At 39.9% G+C, this 16,979-nt stretch overlaps 1 protein-coding gene across 1 annotated transcript; it reads left to right on the top strand.

Moving 5' to 3' along the window:
- Positions 1-2,924: 2,924 nt before the first annotated feature.
- On the top strand, positions 2,925-16,638 carry NMU (neuromedin U). The gene is made up of 10 exons (XM_042812486.1): positions 2,925-3,057; positions 5,104-5,162; positions 8,754-8,801; positions 8,896-8,955; positions 9,856-9,885; positions 9,992-10,042; positions 11,612-11,686; positions 15,329-15,382; positions 15,870-15,909; positions 16,434-16,638. The coding sequence occupies exons 1-9, from the start codon at positions 2,925-2,927 to the stop codon at positions 15,903-15,905; spliced, it is 546 nt and encodes a 181-aa protein (XP_042668420.1). The 3' UTR covers positions 15,906-15,909; positions 16,434-16,638.
- The last annotated feature ends 341 nt before the right edge of the window (positions 16,639-16,979 follow it).

Below are 16,979 nucleotides of genomic sequence, written 5' to 3'. Positions count from 1 at the left end.
TTTTTCTTCCAAGTAGATCTGATCATCCTGTTTTTAAAGCAATCACGTGCATTGATGAGTCTTAGGTTTTATTTAAGAAAACTGTGATGGAGGAACTATCTTGGAGATCAGCCATTTTCATTAAATTTTTACTTATTCATGAGGAAAGAGCTGAGGTATTATCTTGTCTAAAATAAGAAAACAATATTCTGGGAAAATACAGAATTAATTATGCCTCACATGGCTTGTTTGTTGTTTTGTCTCTTATTTGTAGGGAAATAATTTTAAAGACTTCTACGAAGTGGAAGTCTTTATGAATTAAGGCTGTGATGAAAGTCTATTCAGAGAGGCTGATTCTTGAACTTAAGTCCCTTCATGGATTCTTGTTCCAGTACAACTCTCTTGTGCATTATGAGTCAGTAAGGTATGGGGAGTGCCCTGAAAATGTGCAATGCCTAAGTAGACATTAACTGATTATTGAAACTTCCCTCCACAAAGTTTAATTCCCCAGAATACAAACAAGAATCCAGGTTGCAACTTTTTCACTGCACAGAAGAGGAAAGATATGAACAGATCCATCTGAATTGTGAGAGGCATCAGTACACATTAGCACACACTGAGCCACTTCACATTCTGGACTCTCTCGGTGCTCAGGTTCATATGTAGATGGAATGATTCCTCATAATTTTTATTAGATCTAAAGTCTTAGAAAAACCATCACGCACTTTCACTTTGGGCAGTGTGTGCATGTGCACAGCAAGGGAGTGCATTCGGTGTTGTGCCTCCTGACCTTGGCTTCTAGGAAGACAGAGAAGCCGATGGTTCCACATACTCAGCTGTTTGACTTCCTCTGCACTGGCTGTAATTAACATCTATTCAAGCAACATTAGGAAGAAAATAAATATTTCAAAGCAGCTAATTACAGCATCCAAAACATCCTCTAGGCTATTTTTTAGGATGTGCTTTGTTCCTGCAATAGTGTAACATTAATTTCATCAAGCAATTAAACAAAACAAAAGCAGACATGATACACAAAGATGCATTTTTCTTTTCCTGTTTGCAAGAATGCTCACTTGTACCTCACAGAATCATAGAATTGTTTGAATTGGAAGGGACCCTTTAGGCCATTTAATCCCACTCCTCTGCAATGAATAGGGACACCTACAGCTAGACCACGGGCTCAGAGCTCCATCCAGCCTGACTTTGAATGTCACCAAGGACAGAGCATCCACCACCTCTCTGGACAGAGTTACAGTGCCTCACCACCCTCATCAAGAAAGCTTTTTCCTTATATCCAATCTAAATCTCCCCTCTTTTTCATTTGAAGCCATTTCCCCTTGTCCTATCACAAAAGACAGTTTTAATGTTTTCATGCAAATGGATTCAGCGTAATAGTTCAGTCTGCAATCTTAAAACAGATATCACATAAATTCAACCCCTATAAATGCAACCTCTGCGCTGATCTGAACTCATCTGAAAGTAAGTTTAATTCAAGTGGTATCATTTTTGTGCTATACATAAAATGTTATTTGCACCAGTAGGCAGGATAAGAATGTTGATTGGTATTAAACTTTCATATTTGTAAAATACTGGAATTTATTTTTCTGAGTAATCTTACAATGATTTGAGTTTGAAGGGACCTTTAAGATCATGTAGTTCCAATCCCTGCTATAGGCAGGGACACCTCCCTCTAGACCAGGTTGCTTACAGCCCCATCCAGCATCTTTTGAACATTTTAATTAGAAGGTATTAATTAGCAAAATGCACAACAGATTAAATCCCTCCATAGGCCAAGGCTCAGGGTGCTGATTTATGTATTTGGATCAAGATAGATTAGGAAGATATATTTCAGCTCTAATGACTTCCAGTTTATGATGATTTCTTCTAAATAAATATCTTCTGTTTTTATTAACAGAAACCTGAACCAGAGGCAGTTCCTTGTTTTGGATTAAATCAACTCTTTGGACCGCATAGATGTAAGTACAATAATAAATACAAAATGCAGGCTTTTTTGATTTCTTTTCTGATCCAATAAATGGTTTTCTCATCAACACGGGGATTCTGTCCCCACTCATATCAAGGAAAGCTTTGCTATTGAACGTGATATAGAAGGTCCTTCTATGGCAGAGACACAGGGCAGGCGGCACCAACCCAACACCCTGCTGCACTGCTTGTGTGCTGGTGGCACTGCCTTGGGTTTTGAATCCTCAGATGGGCTGTACCACTGTATTGCTGAGTTTTGCTACCTGGTGTGGCATTTCATGTGTATGTGCCTTCTCTGCTGTCCTAGGGTTCACCCAGTGTCACGATAGGAAGCTGGTTTCCATTACAATTGCCAAGTTTGGGCTGTGCAGAGCATCCCCTGCCATCATGCCTGGGATTAAATGCAAATGCACTGCTCTTTCCAGCAAATCCTCTTTCCCTATTAGAAAGAATCACAATTCTGCCCTGGAACACACGTAGATGGGGAAGCAGAGTCAGACATAGGCACATCTGGTGGCTTCTTTACCACCTGGCTTCATCCTCCTCTGGATCAGAGTTGCCCACACCTCTCCAGCTGCCAGTTGGGTTCCAGTTATAGCATCGGGCAGTGCCCAAAGCCGGGCAGCCGGCCACTTTGCGCTGGTCGTGAGCCCACTACCATAGCTGTGGATGTCAACACGCGTTTTTTTTTTCCCCGAGGAAGGAGGTGAAGAAGTAAGGGCCGTCCGGCCGCTGTCCCGAGCCCGAGTGGGGCCACGCAGGGCCGGGAGCAGGGCTGAGTCACCGGCGATGCAGAGGGGGTCTGCCCCTGGTGGGGGGAGGCCGGCGGGGCGGGCGGGGCGGCTGACGTGCGCTCCGTGAGTCAGGGTGATGCTTGTCCACGTGTCAGAGCGATTTAAAAAGTTTGGGCAGGGAGCGGGGGCACGGACAGCCGCGGGCAGGCAGAGCAGGGCACCGCGGGCATGGCGCAGCTCTGCCAGCAGCAGCTCCCTGCGGCCATTCCCCCGCGCGGACCGGGCAGCGGTGGGGGGCTGCCGGGGTCTCCGTTTCTCTTGCTTCTCTTCCTCCTCGCCTCCTCCGTGCGTGTCTGCAAAGGTGAGGAGCATCTCCCCGCAGTCCCATCCCTGCAAATTTGGGGGGCGGAGGGGTGACCGCGGCACCCCGGCGAGGGGACAGAGGTCCCGCGAAACCCAAAGCCTCGCAGCGCTCCGTCGGGCTGCTGAGCGGGGTGGCATTCGCGCTGGGGATGCGGAGGTGCCGAGGCCAGGGCCAGGAGGGGGCTGGTCCCAGGACAGGGGGTGGGGTGCGGACTGGGGCTCCTCCACCTGCCCTTGGGATAACTCCGTCCCGGCCAAACTGCGCTCCGGCAAAAGGGGGGAAAAGACTATTGGTCAAACTGATGTCATCGTAGAGTTTAGTGGGGAAGGATGAAGCTAATCAGCTACTTAATCACGGTTATCTTTGATCTCATTGGGAGTGCTGTGTTACACCTGGAAGCCGCTAGTTCTATACGAGGGAGCACTCTGTGAAGTGAGAGCAGCTGATGGGCAGTGTAACAGAACACACTGCCTTGCCTATCGCTTTGCCTGTGCTGCTGTCCCACTCTGTGTGCACGGAATGCTTACACCTTGTGAAGCACTTTACATCATCTGCCGCTGTGCACTGAGCAGTTCTGTTTGCGTGTACTGTGGATGAGCGAGTCGCTTTCAGTTACTGTTTTTGTTCTGAGTATTTTTAACACACTGCATACTGTGTTAGAAATGAATTCTGGAGATAGGAGAGGGAGGAGGGAGAAATGAGGAGGGTGAGGAATGGCAGCAGCATGCCACGTTGTTCTGCTAGAAATGACTGGACCTGGCACCCTGCTGCCCTGCAAGAAGTTGAGGTTTTTAGCAGCTGGCAGAATTAAACAAATGGTCAGCATCAATCTTGTAGGAGTTCCTCTTCTATGTTCTTTTGGTTAGGATTGCTTTCCCGAAGAGCACTCTTCTCCCACCGTGGCTACATTGCGTATCTTACCAGAAAACCTGTACATGCCATTGTGCAAATTACTGAAGCCCGTGTAGATTCAACAGCATTCTGGATGGAGAGAGGGAGGGATGCTGCCTAGCACTGCTGGGAGCTCACAAAGAGGGACTGCACCTGCCCTCAGAGTTCTGTGAGTGAGCTGAGAAGGGTTAAGGAAATCTATGAGGCGGTGAAATAATTCTCTGTTCAAAAGTTTTGTTTCACAAAAAAACCTACTGTGTAATATTCAGGCTTCTCTGCCTGCTGCTCCACAGGCTGTTGGATTCCCCCTGGAAAGCCTGGGGAACCAGAGGCTGTGGGCAGTGACAGACAGGCAAAGGTAGAGCACTGAGCGTCGTCATGGTGCACTCTTGCCTACTAAGGCACCAGTCCCAGGCGACACTCCAACCTGAACACTCTGAATTAAGAACAGAAAACAACAACAAGGTAAATTAAAGGTAGCACCTTTATTTGGAGTTGTTCCTTGAACTAAAGCACATATCAAAAAAGCACAGTTTTCATTGAAAGGCAGTTTTACTGCCATGTAAACCTGGCAGAGTTTTCAGAAATAAGCAATTTCTACACGGTACGAAGTTAAAACCCCCCTCTCTCACTATCCATGCTGGTTACACATCTCAAGCCTGTGCCAATACCAAAAAGAGCTTTTGCAACTTTAATGCTTGGAAGTTATTGTTGTTGCTATTTGTGGTACTTGGAGATGCTGGGCTCGCATCCTGCTCACCTGGCCATACTCATGAAGACTACCTTGACCTTTTATTTATTTAATTTGGTACAATTCTTTGGGGAAAGAAAAAATTGACCACAGGTAACTATGGACTTTCTGGGAGGCTGTAAAATCTCTGTTCACCAGAGATCAGTAAAAACAGAGCATGAACTGCTGGGCATGGTCACAGGCAGCAACCTTGGGCACAGGGATAAACTGGATGACTCCTGGGAAACCTCACCATGCCCAGAGCAGCAAGTTTCCTTGGGACTTGGGACACTGCTTTTCGGCTTTGCAGTAGTTGGGTACCACAGCATGTTCAGAGTGTTTTTATTTCCATCACTGCCATAGGATACTCACAAGAATGACCCCTGCTGCACAGCATCACTAAGCAGTGTTTGTGCTTCCAGGTGTTCCGATGCCATCCCAAGTGTTGGAGGCAGAGCAGGAACTGCAGCTGTGGAAGGAGGTGAGCTCTGCGGGCAGGCTGGCTCTACCATGGCTCCAGGGTGAGGGCTGAGAATGTCCTTGCCAGCTTACTCCTGGTAGGACAGGGATACAAGTTTAACACTATTTCTAATTCCAGGCTTTTCTTTGGTCACACTTTCCCTCTTCATGATTTCTCTTGTATGGCATTCAGATGCTTCCTCTTCCAGTCCTACTTCTCCCACATATCTGTTCTGACATTGGTGAAGATGTGAAACACGTAATTTTCCAGATTTCTGAACATTATCCAGAGAATGGATGTTGAGATTTCATTCAGGGAACAGACTGCTTTGGCTCAGTGGGAGCTATGTTTGGTGACAGTTATCCTCTAGCTGTCATTGACCAGGAGGTTGCTGTTCCTGGAAGCTGTACAGCGTTCCAGTTGATACTTTTATAGTTTGTGTATGATAGACACTAACTGTTTCAACTCATTCAATCAGTCTCTGGCTTCTTCCATTCTGCAGACAGGGCTGGAACACAGTATTCAATCACATTTTAGCATTTTAATTCACTAGGTAGAGGGTGACATCCCATTGCAGTTTGGCTTTCTAACATTTCTTACCAATTGCAGCTATAACTTTAATTCTCATCTCTGAAATTTACTCCAGGATGTTACTTGTTGGCATGAACTCTTTTGTGCCCTTTTGGAGCAGATGGAGAAGCAGAGCATAACACGGAGAGAGGGTTCAGCTTGCAAGTTGTGTTCCCTGCCATTGCTGTAATTTTTCAAGTATTCTGTTGATATTTAATTTTGTAGCTTCTGATAACATTAGAAAGCAAGTGACTCACCCTGGGTGCAGCTGCACAGTGTAAATTTCTTCCTTACTGTCAGCGCATTTTGGAAGCATTGACTCAACCACTGTCATGTTCCTAGCACAGCACTTGAACAAGCCCTGTGGTACTTTGCTCCTGGGAGAAAAGTGATCTCTTGGGAATCCTAACGGCTACAAGGAGTTTGTGAAAATGAGTTATTTAAATTCCAGACTGAAAACCTGCTGTTTTATGTGTTTCTGCATTTATTGTTGGGATTTGTTATTTATAGCATTGGATTAAGGTCAGTGATTACTGAAGGGAAAGGCAAGGTTACTGTTGATTTCAGTTAACAAAATATATGTGTATGGACACTAAACTCTGTGTAAAATTATGTAACATGAGTGGTGTAAAGCACTGCTTAACAAGAATAATACAGGACTAGGAGAGCCTTAAGGTCTAAGTAAAGAGAGTTAGATACGTAGGTACATACTTCTGCTCAGCCTGGCAACAAATCCATTCTGGGGTTCCTTGGAGTTTTCTTCCCTGCTTGTTATTTGAGTAGTTGATCATTCAGCAGAAGCTCTGCCTCAGAATTAAACTACAATTTTCCAGGAATGATTCTGAGTGCATAAACAGTGGAACTTTCTAACATCCTTCAATTTCTTTGTTATTTAACCAACACCAAATAACACACACGCTTCCAACCTCAGGCCACATTTCTGAGGAAAGAGAGAAAATTACTGAGAAGATGCATCAAAGGCAATAGGAATTATTAAATTCCTATATGCATTTTTAAAAATAAATCAGCACGAACTGTGGCTTTTCTCCAGCTCTTGTTTTTCCCATGCAGGTTTTAGCTGAGAGATATACTGCCTTGTATTTATTGAATACAAAGAAGTCTCCAGATTATCCTGCTGTTGAATTATGGTGATCGCTAATAGTTCCCAATAATACTGAGAGCTAATAGTTCTACAACTAAAAATCAAGTAGATAAACCAACAAATAAATAACAACAAAGAATCCCTCACTGAGAAGAAAAAGCAGCTTTTTATCTTAGGCTTCCAAAATGAATTCAGTTTGGTTTATGTCCTTCACCGCAGATTTCTCCCTCTACTTTTTTTTTTTTCTCTGAACTAAAATACTAGAGACAAACAAATGCAAGATGAAGGAAAAAGAGACAAGGGAGGTTGTGTTACAAACAAAAACTACTTGAGGGGGGAATCCTGTGAGCTATTAGCTTTCCACTCTATCTGAAATGCTTTTTCATAGCCTGTCCCTAGAGAAATGCATCATCTCTTGTCTTGAAGTACTGATATGCATTATTTGTTTATTGCTTTTTTCATTGAGTGTTTTCTTCACTAAAGAGTGCTCTTTAGGGCTTTTACATACAATAAAATCACAAGACCCATTGCATTGCCCGCTTTATTAAATAACAAAACATTTTGATGCAGTCTCTGAACAAGACAATGGTGGCACCTCTTCTAACAATAATGAACGTTCAAAGGAAAAAAACTGGTGCATATCAGATGGGTCACAAAAGATACAATTTAAAACTTACATAATGAAAAGTTAAGTTTTCCTCCCCCCTTCCCCCCTATTATTTTTAAGCTGTGCAGATTCAGTTTGAGCTCTGGAGACATTTTCTCTTCCTTACAGAATACATTTAGCTCTCAGCTGGGGTAAAATTTCTTCCATGATTTCAAGTGTCCTTTATTCCACTTCTTCTCCTTCCCTGATTAAAAGCTCCACTGAAAATAATTTAGTACAGTGGGATGCTTTCATGTGAAAAAAAGAATATAGAAAGAATATAGAAAGAAAAGCAGGTAGAGGATGAGTGGGAATCACTTCTTTGTTACTTCTTCCAAGAAAAGATCGTGATAGTGCTAAATGAAGTGAGCTTTGGAAGGACTGACCAAGACAAATGGAAATGGTATTTTGTGGAGTGTTTAGAAAAGCCTTACCATAGGATGTTGTAGACGCTGAAAGTTTACAGTGGTTCAGAGAGAGATTGGTCAAATTCACAGAACAGAAATCCTCTGAGCTTCATTACAAATTGCCTACATCCAACTCTATGTACTAGCAATACATTCTGCTCTTGGATGGGGAGTATGGCTTCCACTAAACCACAGGTCTCTTCTTAGGCTCTTCCTCAGGTGCTGAGGTTTGGCCTTTTGGTGGAATAAGACAAAGAGCTAAACAGCCAGGGGGGTTTTGGTATGGTTTTAAACAAAATCTTGTAAGGCTCCCCATGTGCCAAAGAAATCGTTGCGAACCTCAGACATAAACTGCTTGGTGACTCACACAAATTGAGTAGCATGCGTAAGAGGTGCTGGCGCATATCATCATCACTCAAGAGATGTGTGGGTCATACACCTGAAGGGATGTCGGAATGCAATTTGCAGAGGAGTGTTTGAGGACTGAGCATTGAATCACTTGCAGTAGCCTTGTCATTTTCTTTGCCATTTTGTATAATCCAAAGATATCACAGAAGGTGTTGAAGTTTATAGTCCATGCCCCAGATACTCACAACATGTCTTAGCTGGAGACAGTTAGATTTAGAAGGGACACAAGTGGTGTAAGAGAATACAAGACGTGATAGCTGAGATCAAGCACATATGTATGTGTTAATTTGGTGGTTTGCTTTTTTTTCCCCTTGAATTCAAAATATTTCATGAACATATATATAAGTATTACTTCTGGAATTTGATGCAGGACAACCTTGCCATGCCTTTGGCTGAACAAAATACTTCTAAGAATATAGTTATTTGACTTGTTTACATTAATTTGACTTAATGAAAAAGGACTGTGTGAACTTTTACAGATAGACGATGCCTGTTCTACCTACATGTCCACAGAATCTCAGCCTCAGGTGAGACAAAGAAGGGTTGCTTTACTAATTATGATATTTATTTTACAATAAGAATGAAAGTGTGATACCTGAGTTCATGTTTTCCTTTCATTAGGTGTCCAGTACACTGGAAGAACTTTGTTTTTTGGTCATGGGATTTCTCCAGAAGCCACAGGTAACACGCACAAAAGACTACTTGGCATTTCTGAAGCAAGATCTCTCAGTGCACCAGTACCTACAGTGGATTTTGAGGATCCAGTAAATCACATGCCACTCAGTGCTGAAAGTAGCATGCCAGTTCTTACTCTGAAATGTCCTAATATAGTGCCTATTAAGGACAACTGGGAGACTCCCCCATTTGTAAAATGATCTCCAGCTTGGATACAAGGTTTCAGCTGGTTTTATTGCTTTAGATTAGAAAATTTATGAGCTCTGAATGGGGTAAGAAATTTACTGATGAGAGTCTGCTGCTGTCACTGCCAGGAAGACAACAAGGAGCACCCACAAAACCCTTCAATTCTTCTAATTGAGAGTTATCGTTTCAGAAGAGTAATTGCATTGATAAGGAAAGTCATACAGTAAATCTGTCAAGGAATAATGATGATATTTCAATCCAGTACTGAAAAGTTTGAAACATCATTTCAGCTTAGAGTAGACTGAGGGGTGGGCTCGTGGCAGCCCACAGCTCCTCACAGGGGGAGCGGAGGGGCAACACTGATCTCTTTGACAACAACTGGACCCAAAGGAACAGGCTGGGAATGGGATGGAGCTGAGTCAGGGAATGGTCAAGCTGGATGCTAGGAAAAGGTTCTTCACCAGAGGACAGTGGGCATGGCACAGGCTCTTCAGGGCAGTGATAACAGCCATGAGCTGCTGGAGTTCCGGGTACATTTGGACAGTGTTCTCAGACACAGAGTTTGAATTTTGTGTGGTTCTGTATGGAGCCATGGTTTGGACTTGGTGATGCTTGCAGGTTCCTTCCAACTTGCAGTATCCTGTGATTCTATGAAATAAAATCATCAACAACTTCTTTTTTAACAAATAAAAATCTCTCTACTGATTATTATTCCCACAGGATTTAGATGAAAAAGACAACATGAAAAGGGTAAGATTTCTATGTATGCCTTATGATCACTCTAAAATTAATAAGAAAATCCTAACTCTTTTGTCCTATTTTGTAGTAAAACCTCACTTTTAATTTTTTTGAACAGTTCTTATTTCATTATTCTAAGACTCATGACTCAGGAAACTCAGATGTCAGGGTAAGTGGCCTAGCACCTCCATGTGAGTACACGTGTGCCTTTAAGTAGCATCAAGGCGATGTTCCTTTCCTCAGTAGTTTCTGCAGCTGTAATGGCTCAGATGGGAGGGTTTCAAATTTTATACACAGGCTGTATTTTAATAACATGGGAGACAATCACTGATGATGTGCAGGTGTGCAAATGGAAAACAACACATATCTTAGTCTTGTAGAATCAACATTTAAGAATAAGACAAAACACTTGCTTCTGGTAATGGAACATAACAGCCAATGAAACAATCCTGATTCATAGAAGTTGAGAACATGATCATCAATTTTAACAAGCATTTTTATTAATTAAATGGTTTATTAATTATTAATTAAATGGTATGTATCTATTCGTGCATATCACAAATATCTATCAGGCGAAAGAGTACGCAAGTCTCATTCACATTTTGGAGTACACTATGAGAAACATCATGATTTAAAAATAGTCTAGTATTTCTGCTATAAAAATATTCTCAGCAGCCAGCAAATAAATCATGTGATCCACTCTTGCTTTTAAATTTCAGTCATCATCTGTTGTTTCAGCACATTTGTTTATTTTTTATGTATGCTGTAGGATTTTGAGAAAGTTAAACATACATGTGTTTGCTCATTTCTTAACGATCATTTTTACGTGTTGATGTCCATCGTTGCCTTGTTCATTACATTCCTTCAGAAATAGGCTATATATTCCTTGGAAAGTGAAAATTTTCTAAGACTCCTGAGAGTACTGCTGATGTTGCGGTCAATATTTTCACAGCAGAGCTTCTCTGGAGCTTTTAATGGTAATCAGGGCACTGGGAAATTAGCTATTTCTATTCCTACTCCTGCTTAAAAGGTTACTGCATTCCCCTTCCTCTCCATCCTGAATCTCTCTCCACAAGCCCGGATGATTCTGTGCTACCAGTTACTGCCTCAGGGGACTTAGGCTGCACACTTTGCCACTGTGCTTCCCAGGCTCTTTGTGAGCAGACAGCATCTCATCAAGGATCAGGGATTTCAGGATTGGAGCTTGTCTATTATGGAGAATGACCAGGGTCACAGTCACAAATTTTACTTCAGAATGGATCCCTCCTGCAAACTGTTTTCTAGTAAAAAATCGTTTTTCTTTCTGTGAAATAAGTTAAAGTAAAATGAATTTTCAGTACAACAGAGAGTGAAGATGTTAACCTCTGCAGCAGCTAACCGTAAGAAATTAGGGATAGTGTATGTGAATGTTCTCTGTACCACACAAAGAGGCTGATCAAGGCCTGAATAACTGCAGTTACTTGGGGAGGTCTGTAAACAGTTCTGATCTCCAGGGAATAAAGGTGAGGATGCATAGCTTGTCCCTCCACCTCCTTGCAAACCACATTCCATGCAAATACAAATGTATGTTCCTGTTTGTTGTCAACTCAGAGTGTTCAAAATCACGTTTCTCAAATAACATCTTCAGTCCTTGGTACCCACTGGTCCGTAAGCCACAACTGCAGGAAGAGATATTACTTTTGCATCATAAAATCAGGATTTCATTGTTGCTCATGTGTCTGTGTTCATGTCCTCTCAGTCGTCTGTCCTGCATCCTTTGCTGCAACTCGTTCCCCAGCTTAATGAGAGAAGACTGAAGAGATACAAAGTGGACGTATGTAATCTTAAACTGTGCATGCTTGCATTCTCATATTAGGCAAATCATTAGCACACCTAAAATGTCCTTGTAGACCCTCCTATTCAAAGCATTTTTATTTTCAGTGTTTAGTGTCACGCTGATGTGTTTTCGTTAGAAATGTGCATTTTTTTCTGTTTTTTAATTAGTGAAAAATGATCCTGGTGATACTTAACATTTTAAACATAAAGTAATAAATGCTTAGCATAGAATTTTGGTTCAACACTGAGCCTACATTCAAACTGGACTGAGTAGTTGCTTTATAAAAAGAAAAATACTTTCAGATTATCCATACATTATATTGCAGTTGAATTGTACTTTGTAGAAAGGGCTCTTCTTTTTCCCTCCCCATTTGGAATTCAAACCATATTCACTCCTTAAACATATGTTATTTATGACATACAGAGCTAAGGATTTCCAAAAAAGTACAAGCAATATTACTGTTCAAGTTAAGGTGCAGATAAGAAAGTCCTTTCTTTGTTACAGTTTCTGCCCAGCGTCTTAGTTTCCTGAACAATAGGCAACAGAAATGGGTCTTTTGAGAAGAAAATGACTTCTTTTTCTATGGTGCTTTTATTTTTCTTTCATTCCCATATCCTTTAGTGGATGTTGAAGTGCTATTGAATTACTTTACGGCCTGATCTAGCATCAGCAGAAGCAAAACTTAAGAAAAGGAATACATCTTCTCCCTTCAAGTAGCGTATACTGAAATAAACTTTTGATAAAATAGGTGGTAATCAGAGGGACACAAAATTTGGAACATTTCTTATTTTGGAGTTTGCAGTTTGAAAATAAAGAGTGAGCAGTCACTGGCTGTTTTGCAGATGGAAAAGCAAAAGTTTGCTTTGAATTTAAGGTATTTTTCTATTACCAGTGAGTACAAAATCAGGTTCCTATTTTAAAAGGTGCAAAATAACTTCATGCTCCCATGAAGTCAGCTAAGCAGTTCAATAAAGTTTAACCCTTCCATGCTTACACATTATTGAAATCTGGAGGCACTGTAAAACTAATTTTCCATAGAAAAACAGCTTATTTGGGAGCAAAATTTTCACATACAGTGAAATAATAATTTTGTCGTTTCCAAAATATCATCAGATTTCAGTATTTTTGCTGCAAATGCACTTTCAAATTTCAAAAATGAAAATTAATGCTGTATTAACGCTCATCTCTGTAATACAGCTATGAAAAGAAAAGTGCAGAATAAGAATCTTTATAAGAATTCCAAAAGTTCACATAAAGTATAGCAAAACCTAAGATTCATATACTTTCTGTTTTACATCAACTTTAGGTTGCTTTTCCCTTAGATTCACTGCAGACTATTGGTTATTTTCTCCACTGTTCATGCTTATTGTCTTCTCCTGACATAATACAAAAGTGGAATACAGAGGTGGACCTATCAAGATTTGATTGTCCACAGTGGAGTCTGTATGGTGCATTGTGGAGGTTATGTCCCTCTGTAGAGATTTTATGTCTTTTCAGATACATGTGCAGTACACAGGGAAAAAAAACCAACATCTTTGTGATTAAAATGTATTGGACAATTTTTTTTTGCTTAGTAAAATGCTGTCTCTCATCTTGATACTTGATAAAGCTTGAAAAGTTCAACAGTGTGGAGGTGTTGATGAGCTACAATGAAATTGTAGGTTTAGGAGGTATATTATATATAATATATAATATATAATTGTAGGTATAGGAGGTTTTCTTTTTTTGAAGAACCATTCAGAAAATCACGTAGCCTGTGGCAGTGTTTTGTTTTTGTTTTTGTTTTTTTTCTAAACAATTGCTTGGATGATTTGTTAAGACAGAAGCTTAAGAGCATACCTCTTCCAACTATTCATTGTTGTATATTGAATCACTTAGAGTATCATCTTTTTGAATCGCACATAACAAATTAGTGGGATGATAAGGAACTGTGCCAGCTGGATTCAGCAAACTCCTTAGTTTTTACAATGAGGAAAGCTTTGCACAGACATAGTACCACACCACTGTGTACATTTTATTGTCGTTGTGTAAGAAGAGGAACAGATATCTATGCTTACAGAGCTTTCTTTCATTAAGAGACAGTGAGTTGTTTTGGAAATTCTTTTATTAAATGTTTCTGATCCACCCTGACCTGTAAATGGAGAAATAGTCCTGTCTAATATTGCTCAGATCTTCTGGGTCTTTCCATTTCCTAGTCTGTGACTTGTGGAGACTGCTGATCTGGTTGTCACAGAAACTTCATTAATCATCAATATATTTTTTCGTTTTCCATAATCTAACATGGGGACAAAGAGAAAGCAATTATTTTCTAAGAAAAAATAACACAGGTAGAAAAACAAACATGTAAAATGTAAGGCACTCCAAGTATCTGAACAGATTAAAGCAAACAAACAAACAAACAAAAACTTGCAGAACTCCATTACAGATGCATTTTTATTAAAAAAAAATAAAGCTGATAATATTTAAGGGTTTATAGATCTGAGATAGGTATCTCAAAACCATGTAATGAGAGAAGGAAGTTGACAATATAAATAAAAATCACACAGATGTTATATGTACAGCTAAGAAACTGAGCATAATGACACAGCTGATGAACTGATGTCAAAATTAACAGACTGAAAAATGATGTACAGTTTAAACCTACTTCCTTTGAAAGTTTCCTTGAAGCTATTGCCATGTTTGTAAGTGATGGGAGCCATGCTGCTTCACACAATTCTTACAGTGTTAGGATAGAGCAAGCAGCAATTTCTCTCTATGATTACTCTGGTTGTGATCATAACCCAGGAGATTACACAAGCTCAGTTTTTAATTGAGAAACACTATAATCACTAAGAGAGCATACAGTAAATACATTCCATCTAAATCCTATGTGCTGCTAAGCTCAAGATCTGAAATATTTCATTTCTGAGTTGGTCTGTCCCTCCCTCTGCAAGGCAGACAGACAATGAAAATACTGTGATTAAGCTTAGTATGTTTTCTAATGAATGTCTCATTAAAGCAGATGGATACTTAATTCTCTGTTCTCACTATTTTCTTTACTGGTCTTTTCTTTGCTCCTTGCTGTACAGATTAGTAGCAGTTGTTTCTCAATGTGTACAACATGAATAGGATAGAGTATGAGAAGTATTGGTCTTTTCTTTGGGAATTATTCTGAGAGGGGTTGTCAGGATGTACCTCTGGGATCAGTCTGGGACCTCAGTCCCTGGCTGGGCCCAAGTACTTTTTTTTAAGCTTTGAGGACTTGATGATCTTGAAGGTCTTTTCCAACCTCAGCAATTCTGTGTTTTTTTCCCCATTGTTGTCCTTCTATGAGGTACAAACTGTTTCATGCATAGAGACTCCAAGACTATGGGACCAGTTGTGTTTTTGTGATGAAACCTGTCAATAACAAAGACTAATTCTAAAACAATCTAAAATGAGTCAAAACTTAGAGTGGATTTTGGCCTTCATTCATGTGTTTTCTACAATTTCTACGTGAGAGCATGAGCTGCATACAGAAATATGTACACAGTATGTTTTAAGGGGCAAGACTGTATAGTAGTACTGAAGAAATGTCTGTTATAAGTACATAAACAATATCTTTGAGGGGATTCATTCACAAGAGTAGGTATCATCTAAAATACTATTTTTTTTTTCAAGGAGGATCTTCAAGGAGCTGGAGGGATTCAAAGCAGAGGATACTTTTTCTTCAGGGTATGGTTTGTTCTACTATTTGTTCCTTTATTTTTACTCTCTAGGCTGTTTACCAAACAAAAGGTAGAGAAATTAGTGGAATAAAATGAAAACTACTGTGTCAGAGAAAACTCTTCTGTTAAGAGTCTTCTGCCATAAGCGATTCCATTAGAAATGTTCGTCTTTGCGGTAGATGAGAAATGCAACTTCCAGTGACTTCACTTACGTATAGCACAGACTATATGCTTGTAAAGTAATCAGGATAACAGAACCAGATTGAAACTTCTTGGCGATACTTCTAGTAAGTTAAGATATCTTATGTCAAAATAAGAATTTCTCAAGTCTTTAGATTATTTTTTTTAGGAGTGTATAACCACTGTGATGGAGACTTACAGATGTCTCCGGCTACATAGGGCTTGAAACAAGGTTAGTGGTATCAGGATGTGTGGGACTTTGTTACTGAAACCAATCAGTTTTCTACAGTGTTTATTGGATGTTTGTCTTTCAGCCGCGTAATGGGAAGAGATCAGTGGATTTTCACTAAGGAGGTATTTATTTAACGATTTCGTCATCACCTGTATTGAAATTATTTTTATACAAATATGCCACAGTATTTACGATTAGAGTTCTGCAGACAGTCTTCTTTGAGATATGCTAAATCCACATATCTTTGTTTAAAGTGAGTAGAAGCTATGGATACTCAGTTCCCAGAAGAGAGAGCAAAGTGTTTCTGGAAGCAAGAAATGGAAAAGATCCCAGATCTGTAGACAGTTTAAAAAGTTATCAATGACAAATAAAAAGTGTGTGTGTCAAGAAGTACCAACTCAACAACCTGCCACAGCGTGGGCATAATCCTGCTGCTCTTGTTCTGAACTAAGATCTATCTTTACATTGAAATTAAGTGTAGACTTCAGATTTTAGTTTAAAATCATTCAATTCTTTGGACAGAAAAAAAAAAATCCCGTGCTAATGTTATGATGCTCTGTTTTCTAATGTATCTTACACTTCTGATGTGTTTTAAGTATTTTGCTCTATACCATACCTGTACCTAAAACTTTTTCTTATTTTTCAGGATTTCAGATTCCTGAAGTAGAACTTACAATACAGGAATGCTGAGTATGGACATAGGGTTCTCCTCACAGAGATAATTCCTTATTAATGTACAATTAAAAATCACTAGAATGTAAATGCTCTTACATAAGATTCACTGAAGAATTCAAATGTTTCTTTACTTCCTTGATTATATTAAAAGCATATTAAAATTATTCGTTTCCTACTGTTATGATGTTTATAACTGTGTCTAATGGAACCACAAAAAAGCCTCAGTGTATGCATGCAAGAGATATTGTCCCCAACAACACTGCAATGTACATTTATTTGCCTGTACAAATAAAGGCACGGAGAGAGTTGTTTTAATGTGAATGTTTGCAACGTAGAGTATAATTTTTTTTTTTTCTGAATATTCTTCAAATTTCTCATGTAGTCTTTATAATGCTTACTTTATTTTGTATTTGAGACGGCATTTTTTTATAATGATGCAAATTTATGTAGTGTTACATTTGCAAATTATTATTTTGCTCTCATATTTACTGAAAATGCACATTCTTTCATTACCTTG

This window comes from Centrocercus urophasianus, unplaced genomic scaffold (assembly GCF_019232065.1).
Source record: "Centrocercus urophasianus isolate 14NV4802_14NV808 unplaced genomic scaffold, USGS_Curo_1.0 seq_13, whole genome shotgun sequence".
Lineage (NCBI taxonomy): Eukaryota > Metazoa > Chordata > Aves > Galliformes > Phasianidae > Centrocercus > Centrocercus urophasianus.
The sequence above is the reverse complement of the archived record's forward strand: the minus strand, read 5'-3'. Positions and strand labels throughout refer to the sequence as shown.